At 44.9% G+C, this 14,963-nt stretch overlaps 1 protein-coding gene across 2 annotated transcripts in view; it reads left to right on the top strand.

The window, feature by feature from the left end:
• The window catches only part of VPS13A (vacuolar protein sorting 13 homolog A), a 283,684-nt gene that overhangs the window by 157,516 nt on the left and 111,205 nt on the right, over nucleotides 1-14,963 (top strand). For both annotated transcript variants that reach the window (XM_054032764.1, XM_054032765.1), the window contains exons 42-44: nucleotides 6,393-6,494; nucleotides 13,751-13,906; nucleotides 14,086-14,347. In XM_054032764.1, coding sequence (XP_053888739.1) covers nucleotides 6,393-6,494; nucleotides 13,751-13,906; nucleotides 14,086-14,347 — 520 coding nt within the window. The remainder of the gene's footprint in view (nucleotides 1-6,392; nucleotides 6,495-13,750; nucleotides 13,907-14,085; nucleotides 14,348-14,963) is intronic.

Here is a 14,963-nt window from a genome sequence, read left to right as displayed (position 1 = left end):
GTTAAACTTCAGGGGGGGAAGTGCCTTGTGGAGCACAACCTTCCATTATTCACTATCTGCAGAGTCCTTGTACTTCACTGCAACAACCCTAAGTTATGGAGCAACAATCCCTAAATTCCCAGACAATGTTAGTTTATTCTATCACAAAGTTACTACCCTTCGTTCCCAGCCGCCTCACACTACACGCAATTGTGGCTCATAATTGAAAATACTTATTGACATAAAATTCATCAGTTATTTTAGATAAGAACTATATTTGAGCATGGATTTTTTTGCTATGTTGGTTTGCATTCCTGTAATGCCTATAGATTCAACCAAGATCAGTTCCCTATTCTGCCACGCACAGTACAAACATAGATGATCCATACCTTGAAGAGTTTATAATGTAATGCCCCACTCTGGCAAAAAATGCCCATGCTTAACTTCATAATTGTGAGTAGTCCCACTAAAGTCAAGTTAGTGTTTGTGGGATTGGGACATACATAGACAGGACAGACATATAATGGGAGAAAGAGATGTAGAGTACAATTTTCAAAAGCTCCTAAGTCTCACTGAAAATCAGTGGGACTTGATTTAGTGTCCTAATTCACTTTTAAAAATGGGACTGAGGACCAGATTGTTATAGATATTCAGGCACCTAAAAATTCAGATAGATGCGTATGGGATTTTCAGAAGTGCGTCGATATGTAACTCCCATTGATTTCAGCAGGAGTTAAGCATCAGTGCTTTTTTGAAAATCCCACTGGGTGCCTGTGTGCATCTTTAGGCACGTAAATACTTTAAAATGCCTGACCCTTAGTACTTTGAAAAACTTTACTCATAGCCTACAAGCAGAGTGGTTTGCAAATGTTATGTTAGTACGATAGATGCTTGTTTGCAGCAACATCTTGAAAGAGCAACCACTGCTTATGAGCAACATTTCCCCTGTGAACACTTTCCTTTCTGTGAATTGTCAACACTCCCCATAACAGCAATAACCACTTACGAGCAACGTACCAAAAGAACACTGATATGTTGCTATCAGCCGATCAGCAGTGTAGGGGAGAATCCAGCGTAAAAACTATAGAAAACAGTCTATAATCATTATCTCAAGGTCCCTATTGATATAGCTGCTTTAGTCTCTGGGCCCCAAGCTGGCTCTGCCCTTCACTTTCTGCAGCCCAGCATCTCGCACAATTCTGGATGTCTAGGCTGCTCGAGATAGATCAGCATTTTGGTGCTGCACACACTGGCCATGTGCCCTCTGCTTCTGCTTGCCACCAGATTCTCTGTGTTCACAGCAGTGGACGGTGGTTTCTATTGCTTCTACCCGTCTCCTTTTTTAGTTTTTTTCTGACCAATTTTTGGGTAGGGGGAGCAGTGTTCTCCCTCTTCAGCATTCCTCCTCCTTACTGGGTCAGTTAACTCTTTGGGAGTGTAACTTACCCTAAGTGTCAGCAGCAGTGTCTCGCTGCCAGATACTCTGCCCCTATACAGTCATGACAGAGCAGCCAAGAAAGCACAGGATCAAATCACTGTTCTATTTGTGAGGCAGCCTTCCCAGGCTTGGCAGATGGTGAGTTGTGCCCAGCCTGCACCCAGCCTTCCGTCCCTAACTCTGCTATATCCCAAGGCTGTGAGTGGGATAGGCAGATGGAGTCTCCTACCCACCAAGGCAGCCATGATTCCAACAGGGAAAAATGGACAGGGTCCCCAGTGCAGAGCCGGGAGAAGCTCTAATAGTGAGGAAGACTCTGACTACTTGATTGAGGGGATAAGTCCCAGAGGACTCCTGCAGAACAAAGAGGGCAGATTTGTGAGGCCCACAAGTCTCCCCTCCCCTCTTCTCAAGTCTTAAAGTGGGTCTTGAGCATCCTGGGGAAAGAAGCAGAGCTTCTAATAAGCCCCCCTCCCAAAGGGAATGGGACCTAGTGGGTGAGAATTCAGAGACAGTTCTTTCAACCCCAGAAATCCTGGAATTCCAACCATTCTGGACTTTCTCCAAGAAGACATAGACAAAGGCTTTAGCCAGTATTGTGCATCAGGTCTCTGCTCTTACTCGTGTGCTATTGGCAGGATCTTCTGGCTTCTTGGCATAGGTAACCAGATTCCTTCCAACTCTTCCCACTTCCAACTCAGGCCACTCTGCCCAAAATGGGACCTTTGGCTAGTTTTGAGGGCTCTGACAAGCCATCTCTTTAAATGCTAACTAAGCAAAGCACAAATTCCTTTGTTTAGGACAAATCTGCCAGTTTCTGTTTGGGCAGGGCTCTGGGGTTTGGAACGTGTTGTTAACACCATACAGGGTAATCTTATAACGTCACATACAATGTTGCCACACATATTTGGCCAGAACAATATTGATCAGCAAATTGAGTTTTCAAATGATACCTTACAAGACATACTTTGTACAAAGTATATTACAGTAGGGCATAGGGTGTGTATTCAGGGTGTATTCCATCACACAAACACCTTCATTAAGCACTATAAGATGGACTTTGTCATCCTCATTGGCCTCCTTTGGCATTAAGGCACTGTAGGTGGTGGCCCAGAACTAATAGACTTTTCAGCAAACTCGCAACAAGGAGGATATTACTTTTCTACCAAACTTTTGTTTCATAACTCTCCCTACATCTGTTCACTGCTCACCACTTCACAGATATCCAGAACTGTGAGAGACACTGGGCTGCAGACCAGAAAATTTCTTACTGATAGTTTCCTTTCTGCTAGCATCTGCTACAATTCTACCCACCCCAAATGGCGTAGAAGCCAGGGTGAGATATGTAGTGGATTCGTTACCATATGACTGTCAACTTTGGTCTAATGTACACAGTTATTTTGTTATCTTGAGTTATTCTCAAGCTGTACAACTTTCATAACGTCGTCTGGCAGCAAACTGGATTGTAAGGGGAATGGCCAAACCATGTATTTTCCAAATGCTGATCTGCCTCGTGAGCTGCAGAGAGAGGAGGGCATCCCAGACATCCAGAAATTTGGGAGATGTTATTAGCAGAAATGAAATTGTCAGTAAGAATTTTCCATTTTGTCTTCTAGGGGAGCAGTGGGGTACCTGTGGCCACATTCCCCTTCAGAGGGATTGAGGGGGTTTCCCCTGCACTGTTCTTGGACTAGAATGTGTTGAAGGATGTGGGGTAGTCTGGCTGCATCTTATCACTAAGGCTATGATTTTGTCACAGAGGTTGTGGAATCCATGACTTCCAGAGACCTCTGTGACTTCAGCCCATGGCGGCTGGGAGCTGCGGGGTACCCCCGCAGCTCCTGGCCGTGGTGGGGGGCCTCACCGTTCCCGGCTGCCACTGGTGGCCCCAAAGCTCCAAGCTGCCTCCGGGGGGGCCCGGGATGTCCGAGCAGTGGTGGAGGGCCCCACAGCTCAGGGCTGCCACCAGCGGCCCCTGCAGCTCCTGGCCACCATGGGTGACGACCCCTGGGAGCTATGAGCCACCATGGGCGGCGGTGGCCCCCACAGTTCCTGACTGCCATGGTCAGCAGGGGGCCTCGCAGTTCCTGGCTGCCACTGGTGGCCCCAAAGCTCTGAGCTGCCTCTGGCAGCAAGGGCCCTAGGAGCTCCGAGCAGCTGCAGGCAGCAGGGGCCTGCCACGGACAGTGGGGTTCCCCATACTTCCCAGCTGTCACTGGTGGCACCAAAGCTTCAAGCGGTGTCTGGTGGTGGGGACCCCAGGAGCATCAAACAGCCGCGGGCAGCCCCGCAGGTCCTGGCCGCTGCAGGTAGCGGGAGGCCCCGCAGCTTCTGGCCACCACAGGCAGTAGGGACCCCCTACAGCTGGCCCCTGGCAGCTCCCAGCTGCTGTTGGCAGCAGAGGGACCCTGCCACTCTGGGCGGAAGGGGCCTCCAGAGCTCTGAGCCCTCACAGATGGTGGGGGCCCCCATAGCTCTGAGCCTGGGCCCCTGCAGCTGCCCAGCCGCCGAAGATGGTATGGGAACTCCACAGCTCCTCAGTTTGTCACAGGTGTTTTTAGTAAAAGTCATGGACAGGTCATGGGCTTCCATGAATTTTTCTTTATTGCCCATGACCTGTCCATGACTTTTACTAAAAATATCCTTGACAAAATCTTAGCCTTACTCATATCACCATCATATGGTGCTTTGAAGGTTGACCAGGTATTGTGGTATCAATTTAGACTTACTTCATGTTTTCAGGTTTATCTTCACAACCATAAGGGCTGGAAACATGTTAGTCTGGTTGCATCAAATGTTTATCAGTAGTATAATGTAAAACACTTATACAATTTTCTCTCTTGTGTTTTTACATTAGACATTGACATTTTGGTATAATATTCATTCTTGAGATTTGTACCCCTATGTCTTGTAACACTTTCATTCACCTTTCTTTCCATAATCATTAGCCCACATGGATAGACTTCCTTTGAGACTTAAGGGGAAACTTGGACTAATGTGGACTTCCATTAGATTAAATAGGGAGTACTGTGTATACCAACTAGAGCAGGAAACTGGATACCAGAGTTAGGGTCTAGGTTTTGTCATTGACTTGCTATTTAAATATAGCTAAATATCTCTATCTGTGAGAGTCTGTTTACCTAAATGTAAACTAGGGATGGTGCTACTAATCTGACTCACAGAATGGTTGTGAGAATTAATGTTTAATGGTGTGTTTTGAGATCCTCAGATGAGAGAAGATATATATTCAAAGTATTGTGTGTAGTTTACTGTTGCATCATAGGCTATAAATGAAATGTGTCAGAATTTTCCGCTTCACGAATCGTTCCTCTTCTGGGTGCGTGTGGTGGCCATGTGAATGCCTGCAAAATTATTTAAATCCATTTGGCTAAAATATCTTCCACAAACTGGATCCACAGCCTGGAGAAGAAGAGCCCTTGCACCATGTATCCAGTATTCAGCCCTGCTAACTGTGTTGTGCACTGAGCTCAAGATTTGGCCCTATACAAAGAATAAAAGTGGAAAGTATGACCAACTTTTTCCCAAAACACAAAACACTTATTGCATTAAAGACAGATAATGAATGTTTTCCCAGTATTATAATTCCACATAAGCAATTATAATAGTTGCCAAATGGATGTAGCATAATTATGAACAGGATAGGAAATGGTCCCTGAGACAATATCTCTTAAGACGTTACACATTATGAAAGACTGTGAGAACCCCTGGGTTAGAGAATTTGCTAATGTGATACAAAATTTTTCACTTTAGACCACTTATTCATATTTAGAACTGGAAAAGTAAGTAGAAAATGAAATCTGTTGCCATCAGGTGGTGGTTTAATAGCCTGCATGAAATAGGTTGGTGATTTTAGTCCAGCTTATACTGACGTGTATCCACATCCCAGTGGTTCTATTGGCATGGTTCTCAAAGACACCAAAGGTAGAAATGGCTATGTAGAGAGAAGTTTCAGAGTAACAGCCGTGTTAGTCTGTATCCACAAAAAGAAGAACAGGAGTACTTGTGGCACCTTAGAGACTAACAAATTTATTAGAGCATAAGCTTTCGTGGACTACAGCCCACTTCTTCGGATGCAGTGGGCTGTAGTCCACGAAAGCTTATGCTCTAATAAATTTGTTAGTCTCTAAGGTGCCACAAGTACTCCTGTTCTTCTTTATGTAGAGAGAACTTACCCTAATGGTTCTTATTGGTTAGAATTGAGGCACATTTATGTGGAATTGGGTCATGGGGAAGTTTGGCTGCTTCCTTATGGGCCATGCTTGCTTTGTGTTGTATAAGTAAAAGATTTCTGTCTCTAGTTCCCTTTATAGACAGATTCTACTACCTTTATTTATATTTAGAACCTTATTCCTCATTGATTGATTTCTGTGGGGCTACTTGAGACATAATGTGCTATTCATTTTGAATAACGGTGGTGGAATTTAGTCCATGATGACGACCATCAAATTTCTTTAAAATAAACAATACCTCTACCCCGATATAATGCGACCCGATATAACACGAATTTGGATATAAGACGGTAAAGCAGTGCTCCAGGAGTGGGCGGCGGGCTGCGCACTCCGGCGGATCAAAGCAAGTTCGATATAACGCAGTTTCACCTTTTTTGACTCCCGAGGAGAGGGTTATATCTGGGTAGAAGTGTATTTAATTCAAAGAGTCATCTGCCTATATGTGGAAAACAGCTAGGGTGAAATCCTGGCCTCAATGAAGTCAGTGACAAAGCTCCCATTGACTTCACTGAGGCCAGGATGTCAGTCCCATTGTTTTTTCATGTTTTATTTTAATTTTACTTAAGGGTTTTTTATATTCTAATATAATGAAAACAAACAACATGTTATAATGTCTTATTTTGATGTTTCTTTTTGAGTCTATAGAGCATCTTTTATTATTTGCTGTTGGTTCTAAGGTGTATCTTTTCTTAATTCAGTACTCTGATGATTTTATATTTCTTTAGGTGCATTATTATAATGAGATGTTTGGTGTGTGGGAACCTTTGCTTGAACCACTAGAAATTGAAAAGAGTGATGAATTCAAACCATGGACTCTTGGAATCAAGGTATATTTTCAGAAGCATAAATTGAAACAACTAACATGCAAATCTACATTTTAAATAACTTTTGGGTTGAAACATGAACCAGTCGAACAAGGCTATTTGAACTTAATATTAATACCCTGTTCAGTCATGTATGCCAGGGGGATAAAATGCAGGGTAGGCCACAAGGCTAGTATAACTCTAACTCTGTATATTGGCTAAAAGTGAGTGTAGTTAGAAGTTGATTGACCACACTTTTTCCCCCTCTTTGCATTGTTATATCTGGAGCATGTACAGTCATGATTAACTTAAGAGACAGAAACTGTTCACGTAATGCAGCACAGTGATTAGTCTACAGTGACTACTCACTTGCCAAAGTATATATTTAAAACTTCATTTTTAAATTGTGTACAAAAACTGAAATTGAAAAAGAAAAGAAGTTTTCTTTCTTCACATTGATTAAACCAACAGTTCTCCTTTGAGTAGATGCAGCCACGTATTTCATTTAGGTGTCTGTGCCCAGAGTGCCGGAGCCAGAGAATTTGCCTAGCAGTATCCATACAGGGGCGGCGCTTGCACCTTGTAGCCATAGCCCTTCCCTTGTAGCACCACCCTGACCCCCCTTCGGTTTCTTCTTACCACCTGTGGCTGGAGTTGGAGCTCTGTGTGGTTTTCAGCCTCACAATCCTCTATTCAGTGAGTTTTTTTTTCTCGTTCTACATAGTTCATTAGTACCCCAATATAGTGGTAGTTGTAGTTTGTCTCCTAATGATGCCCTCACCAGGGTTTATACATTCTGTTGTGTGGGTGGGGTGAACCCTACTAACTATCCCTACACACGGTGCTTGCTGTGCCTAAGTGAAGCCCACGTTAAGAAGCAATGTTCAATTTGCAGATTGTTCACAAAACAGACTCAAGTGGCGAGGAATCTCCATCTGAAGCAGCACCTACTCAAACATGCCACTTGGACTGTTTCAGTACCGAGGCCCCTATCAGATCATAGGTCGCCCCTGGATTTGGAAAGTGCTGCCGCTTCATTTCTTGGAGCTAGCGCCTCTCCGAAGAGATTGAAGACTTTTTCCCCATCATGTGTGCTGAGGAAAAGGTCACATAAGACCAAGTGATGCCACTTCAGGTCCCGTGGGGGCTTGTCTCCCTCCTTTAGAAGGAGCATGGATCGACATGTGGTGAATGCTGGTGCATGGGATGGAGCAGGTCCTGTCAGCTGCTCCCCGACACTATGCAGGGAGGTCAGAAACCCTGTACCATTGATTCTGGTTCTGGCCTGAGGGTGTCCTTTTAGTCAGGTACCGATGAGGGCGATGCTGGCACTGGCTGATTCAGCGCATTGTATCAGGCAACAGGGACCTCCTCTGCCTTTTCTGTCTTAACCTCTCCCTTGGTCCAGAACTTTGCCAGGGCTGTGTTCTTGGCTGCACGGGCTGCTGAACCTATGGGTCTCCTGATGCTGCACCCTTATGCCTTCCACGCTCAGAAGAAATGGGGCTGGTACGAGACTTCTTATAAGGAACCTCCTTGGTACCAGGAACTACTTCAGTTCCTATGTGAACAGCACTGCCAGTGTTGCTGAGGCAGCAGTCAGTGCCCTCCACCTTGGCACTCTTAATTATGTCAGTGCCGATGTCGACTTCGGGATCAACACCACTCTCAGCACCGGAAACAGCGGAGGCATACTCGCTGCCAGCCGTACCATTTCCACCATTGGTATAAGCCCCCTCATCATTCTGGGCTATGGACGAGTCTGACCGGCTACTTAGGCCCTTAGAACTGACCCCACTGCTATGCCCCGAAGCCTGGGACTGCTCAGTGTCCGAGTGGTGATCTTATTCCTCCTGCTCTGTTGCTGAGCAAGGGCTGTTCATAGAGTGCTGTGAGTACCAGGATTCACGCCCATCTCATGGTCGGGCCGGGGGCCCCTAGCCTGGCGCCTACTGGACACCAATGGCTTATCCATATCAGTGGCCTCCATGGAATCTGTGGAATAAGTTGCAGAGCTCCCATTCCTTGTCCTGCTCAAAACAGAGATCGTTGTCCAGGTACTGGTGAACCTTTCCCTTGAGCAGCCTCCACAGTCATGCTGCTGATGCCTGTCAGCCCTGGAGCAGGATCTGAGTCTGGCACAGTTAACTGCCTCATCCTCGTCCTTGGATGTTGCCGCAGTGCCGGGCTCTTCCTCCCAGTGACTTTCAAGGCACATCAAGACCTGTTGTGGCACGTCACTGCCTTCCTGGGTATTCAAGTGTAATTCCTACAGAACACCCGCAAGTTAGTGGATATCCTGCAGCTGTTGGCACCTGGGACAGTCACCCTCCCTATTAACAGTGCGCTCCTTGAGCCTACTAAGGTCCTCTGGAGCATGCCGTCTTCGGTACCAACTGCAACTAAGCACATGACAAAGCGCTACTTCATGCCCACGCAGATATTTGAGAGGTTTTATTCCCATTCGTCTCTGAATTCCTTGGTAGTAACCGCGGTGAATGATAGAGCCTGGCAGGGCAAGTTTAAATACATTCCCAGGGACAAGGACTCTTAAGTGACTGGACCTGATGGGCAGGAAGATTTACACCTCTTTCTTGTAGATGCAAATTGCTAATCAGCAGGTACTGCTGTCCAAATACGACTTTGTCAGCTGGATAGCCATGTCTAAATTTGCAGACTAGCTGCCTGATGCCTCAATGGAGGAGTTTTTGACATTTGTCACCGAAGGCTGCTTGGTGGAGAAGACTTCTTTGCAGTCCATGCTAGATGTTGCAGATATGTCAGCCAGAGTGATGGTCTCTGCAGTGACATGAGGAGGTCTTCCTGGCTTCAGAACTCAGGCCTAGCTCCTGATGTCCAGCAGGCCATTGAGGATTTGTCCTTCGATGGCCTTTACTATTTCAGATAAAGCAGATGAGACTCTGCACTCCTTCAATGACACTTCAGTCCTTGGGAGTGTATACACCAGCAGTGTAAGGCCGCCACTATGATGTTCAATAGTAATGATAACCGTGGTATCATCTGCAGTGCGTTTTTGGACAGCCTTTCCTTTTCATGAGGCAGCAGGATTACCCCCAGAAAGGGGCATACATCCCACAGCAGAAAGCAGTTGAGTTCGGGGTTTGGATAGTCCACATGTCCTTCCCTGATGCCCCCCAAGCATCCGTTTTGACTCCTTGGTCCAAAGCAGTGTTCCAGTCGTTGGTCCCTTCCCCTCATGCGCTTTATTTTGAGGACAGGCTTGCCCGCTTTCACGATGCTTGCGTCTCAGTCATCACCAACAGCTGGGTCCTAAGCACTGTCAGATCAGGGTATGCCATCCAGTTCCTCTCCATCCCTCCTCTCCACCTTCCCTCCCCATCTGTCTTCCAGAACCCTTCTTACAAGATACTGTTCCTCAAGCAGGTTCGCTCTCTGCTTGCGTTGGGAATGGTGGAGGAGGTTCCACCAGATCACCGGGGTTAGGGTTTCTGTTCCTAGTGCTTTTTGGTGTCCTTCGCAGCCTGAAGAAATAGATCAGATACACGAGGTTCTGAATTGTCACTCTATTGACTGTTCCTCCATGTCTCAGAATGACTGATTTCCTTTCTTACACGTTCAGGACATTTACTTTCATGTGGTGATTTTGCTGAGGCACAGAAAATTCCTTCAATTCATTGTAGCAGAGCGCCATTTCCAGTATACAGTGCTTCCTTTTGAACTCTCTTCTGCCCCTGGGGTTTTTACCAAATGCATGGCTGTCATCATGGCATATCTCAGAAGGAAAGGGATCCATATCTTCCCATATCTGGATGACTGGTTACTGAGAGGCAGACCCAAGAGAGGAAGTCCTTTCTCATGTCAACACTGCAGTATGCTTGCTCGACCTTCTGGGTCTCATCCTAAATATCAGGAAGTCTGCTTTGGTACGCACTCAGAAAATAGAGTTAATTTGGGTCCTAATAGACTCTACAGGTTCGAGAGCATTTCTGCCAACCAACCGTTTTCAGTCTGCGGTCTCTGCCTTCCGCGACAGTTCGGATGTGCCTATTTGGGATCACTGAGAGGCCAAGGTCTGTGGGGGTGTGACGAAGTGGGAATCTTCTTAATGTTTTTTCTGACTACTGTGTGGGTGCCTCAGTTTCCCCTATGCATTTCTTAAATATCTAGGTGGTGGGATAAGGGTGTGTGATTGTGGGGCCATTGTGATGCTGTCTGCACAGAGAATGGCCGACATCCTGTCTCCTGGCAACTGATGGCCTGGGCCCCTCCCCTGCAAAGGTACCAACTGAAGGTGTTGGAGAACAAAGAGATCAGGTGGCCTCCTGGCCCAGGAAAGAGAGACAGGCCAGAGGAGGGGCTGGAGAGTTTCAGTTTGGAACTGGCTGGGGAAACGGAGGGGGGGCCCAGACGGGGCTCTGGCCTCCCTGGCCCCAAGATGGACCTGACTCTGGGGTCTTGTTTCCTGTACCTACAAGCTCTGTTTTAGACTGTGTTCCTGTTGTCTAATAAACCTACTGTTTTACTGGCTGGCTGAGAGTCAAATCTGACTGTGGAATTGGGGTGCAGGGCCCACTGGCTTCCCCAGGAGCCCCGCCTGTGCGGACTCACTGTGGGAAGTGCACGGTGTGAGAAGGGGATGCTGAATGCTCCAAGGTCAGACCCAGGAAGGGCAAAGCTGTGTAAGATTCTTGCCCTGGAGACAGTATGCTTGCAGCGAGGAGGCTCCCCCAGAGTCTTGACTGGCTTCGAATGGAGTAGTTCCAGAGCATTGCCCGGTGACTCTGTGACAGGGTGGAGCAGGAGTTCTCTCTGCATATCAATTTGCTGGAGCTTCAGACCATTTACAATGCGTGTCGTGTTTTGAGGCCATATCAGGAACTCAATAGTTCACATATTTATCCGACAATACCACTATGATGTATTCTGTGAACAGGCAAGGAGGAGCACACTCCATGATGCTCTGCCAAGAGGCAATCAGGTTGTGGCAGTTTTGCCCTACGCCACAGACCAACCCGGCATGGTTGAACATACCAGGAGCAAAAAGCCCCTGCCAACACAGACTCAGGGGATCGTTAGAGCATGCAAGCTGTCCTGCCATGACAAGGCACGGAAACCAGAGCACAGCATGGCTGTTGCATGGATGAATGAGGAGGAAGAGCAGTGTTCTACTCAACATTAGAAATCCCTCTACCAGAATGGCGTGTTGAGCAAAATGGAAAAGGTATGGTCATTTTCGTATAGTCATTAGCCCGTGGAATTCAAGTAATGCTGGCTTCCATTCATGACATCTTGGAGTACCTTCTGCACCTTTAGTCATTGGAATTTGTTCTTAGTTCATTGAAAGTGCATCTGGCACTGATATCTGCATTTCGTCCCCCTTTTCAGGGAAGATCAGTCTTCTCCAGTCCCATGGTGACAAGATTCTTAAAAGGGCTTCTTTGTCTACTCCTCCAGTCCAAGAGCCAGTTTGTCTGTGGAACCTTGACACAATCCTAGCAGCCTGATGGGACCTTGGTTTTAGCTCTTAGCATCTTGTCCCTTTCCGCTCTTGTGTCAGAAAACTACATTCCTGGTAGTGATGACATCTACGAGGAGTATGTGAGAGTTTCAGGCACTGATGGCAGGGCCTCCTTATACACAATTCTCCAAAGACAACGTGACTTTTTACAACCATATCTAAAATTTTTGTCTAAAGCAGTTTCTCAGTTTCATTTGAACCACACGGTATACTTACCTGTATTCCTTTTAAGCTGCATTCGTCTCTGGAGGAGCAGCATCTCCATACATTAGATGTCAGGTGATGTCTATCCTTCTGTCTGGACAGGATGAAGGAGTTCTGTGCCTCGCCTCGCCTGTTTGTGTCATATGCAGATTGTATGAAGAAGGGTCAGGTAGCCTCTTCACAGATGATCTCTAGATTTATACCATCCTGTATCAAGACTGTATATGAAATAGGTCAGTGGGTATGAGCTTATTCTACGAGAGTGCAAGCAATGTCAGTAGTGTTTCTCGGTGACTTTTCCATATTGAACATTTGCATGACTGGCACGTGGTCTTCCATAGGTACATTTACAAACTGCTATGCCATCACCACATCTTCCAGGGTGGATGCAACTTTCAGAAAGGCTGTCCTGCAATCCTTGTTTAGGTAGACTCTGAGTCCCACCTCCGGCGGTGGGGCGGTGGGAGGGTACTGCTTGTGAGTCATCTAAATGGATTTACACAGCTGTATCTACTCACAGTAAGTAATCGTTTTTCTTCTTTAACTGTAGTTCTTTGAGATGTGATGTAGATTTGTTTTCCTTGACCCACCTTCTGTCCCCTCTGCCTTAGAGCTCATCTCTGGGCATTCAGTGCAAGGGAACTGAGGGAGGGTTGGAGTAGCGCCACCTCATGTGACCGGGTGAGTGTCTATGGCCATGAGGCGCGAGAGTCGCCCCTCTGTGGGTACTGCTAGGCAAATTCTCCTGCTCCAGTGCATCAGGTGTGCACACATCTAAGTGGAATACACAGCAGCATTACATCTCGAAGAACCACTGTTACTGTTACTCTATCTAGAAGAAAAATCTGTCTGACTATGCCAGGTTTCAGCTAGCATGGAACTTTTGTCTTTGACATTTTAAAACAGGTACTTTGAATGGAAACTATCAGAATATTAATCCTTGTCAATGGCATAGGTTTTTCAATAGAGTGCAGCTTCCGGGTGCTGCAGAATTACAGCCTGCTTTTTTTTAAGGATAGTTGCCTTTTGCTCAAGGAATGCTGTGTTAGTTGTGTGTATTCCCTTAATAATTGGTTATATTTATGGGATATTAATCATATTTTATACTAAAAATAGCTTTTAGGTGGTATAGAGAAGGTTGGATTTAAATTTTCAGATTAGAAAAAATGCAGTAAACCTAAAACAAATGTGGATCCTGACTTCTTTCCAGTCTGAGACTTTGAGCAATACCTCTCTTCCTATAAACAGTAGAGAGACTAGTCCATAAAGCTCTGAGGCTTGTTGTCAGCCTTTTCATTCTTCTTTCATCTTCTGGATGCTGCTCTAATTTTCACCAGTTGGTGGTTATTCTCTGGGGACTATATCCCAGCTCTCAGTAGTCCAAGTGCAGCTATTTTTCCTTTCTGCCCCCGACATACCCCCAGCAGTGGCAGGATCTCTGTCATCAGTATTTTCAGGCTGAGAAGTGCAGTCCAAATGTCTCGGATTGATGCAGAGATTATTCCTAGAAAGAAAATCATTGGATAATTAATTTCCCATTTTCTTTTTTGGTTAAAATCATTTTTGGCTTTTTTAGATGAAAAAGAAGGCTAAAGAAGCATTAGAATTAGATGCTGAAGAAGAACACTACAAGGTGCCAGAATATAAAACAGTAATAAACATCTCCTCGAAAGACCAGCTGAACATTACACTATCCAAATGTGGACTACAAATGTTGAGTAACCTGGGCATGGTAAGAAATATCACCTATCTATTTAAATGGGACTTCCTCACAATCAAGAAATTCAGTGTTAGATTGGATGACTTTTTATACAGGTAATCCAGATTTAAATAACACTTTGGTATTTGGTACCACTTAGGGTTATTTGTGCTTTTAAATATATATTTTAACAAATTTATGTTGTTCTTTAGGCATTTGCTGAAGCAGCTAGCAAAACTTCAGACATCTTCAAAAAAGATCAAGCACCATTTGTAATAATGAATTCCTTAGGACTTCCCATCACTGTCTCACCCAGTGATTCCTTTAAAGTCCTTAATGTTGAGTCTGGAGCAAAAACATTTCATTTAAAAGATGGGGAAAGTCTAAATATGGAGTTTCTCAGAACTAAAAGTGAGAGTGACCAGTTCACAGCAATGACCACCCTAAGCAGCAAAATGTTTTACATTCAGCTCAGTAAGTTGCATAATAAATCTTCTGCTTTTGTATACATCAGTAGTGCATCTTCCCAGTGAAGAAAATAATGCACGTTTCATATGTTTTTTATTATTTGAAAGGGATAATTTCTGGCTTTCCAATGACATAGCAATATCTGAAATCTTTCTTTAGAGTCGTATCAGATTTGTTTTGTGTGTATGTAAATATTTTCAAATTTACATATGATACACTTGAGCGTAATTACTGTTGCCTGCTGGTTTATTCTATGCCATAATAATGTAGGCCCCAATTTTTGGACAGGCCTTGTCTCAGTCTCTGATTTTTGTGTCTGGAAACAAGTAGTTCAGTCTTCATTTGCATACACAATGTTAAGTGCAAAATTGTGCCTCCAAAATTTGAGTCTGTTTCTGGAAAGTTTAAGCATTTATATATTGTGCTCCTGGAAAAGGTGATTTTTAATAAAGATTTTAAAGAAAAGTAGCATGGCTTATTAATTCAAAAAATAATGAACCTATTTTAATACTGTATAGCTTGCAATTGAATAATGTTGATAATGCTAGTTTATTAATTGTGAATTTAGGACTTTTTAAAACTAGTTTGTCAGAGCACCTTCAACCACTTATTTCATTATTAC

Source organism: Malaclemys terrapin, chromosome 6, assembly GCF_027887155.1.
Source record: "Malaclemys terrapin pileata isolate rMalTer1 chromosome 6, rMalTer1.hap1, whole genome shotgun sequence".
Lineage (NCBI taxonomy): Eukaryota > Metazoa > Chordata > Testudines > Emydidae > Malaclemys > Malaclemys terrapin.
This window is presented reverse-complemented; position numbering and strand designations above follow the sequence as displayed.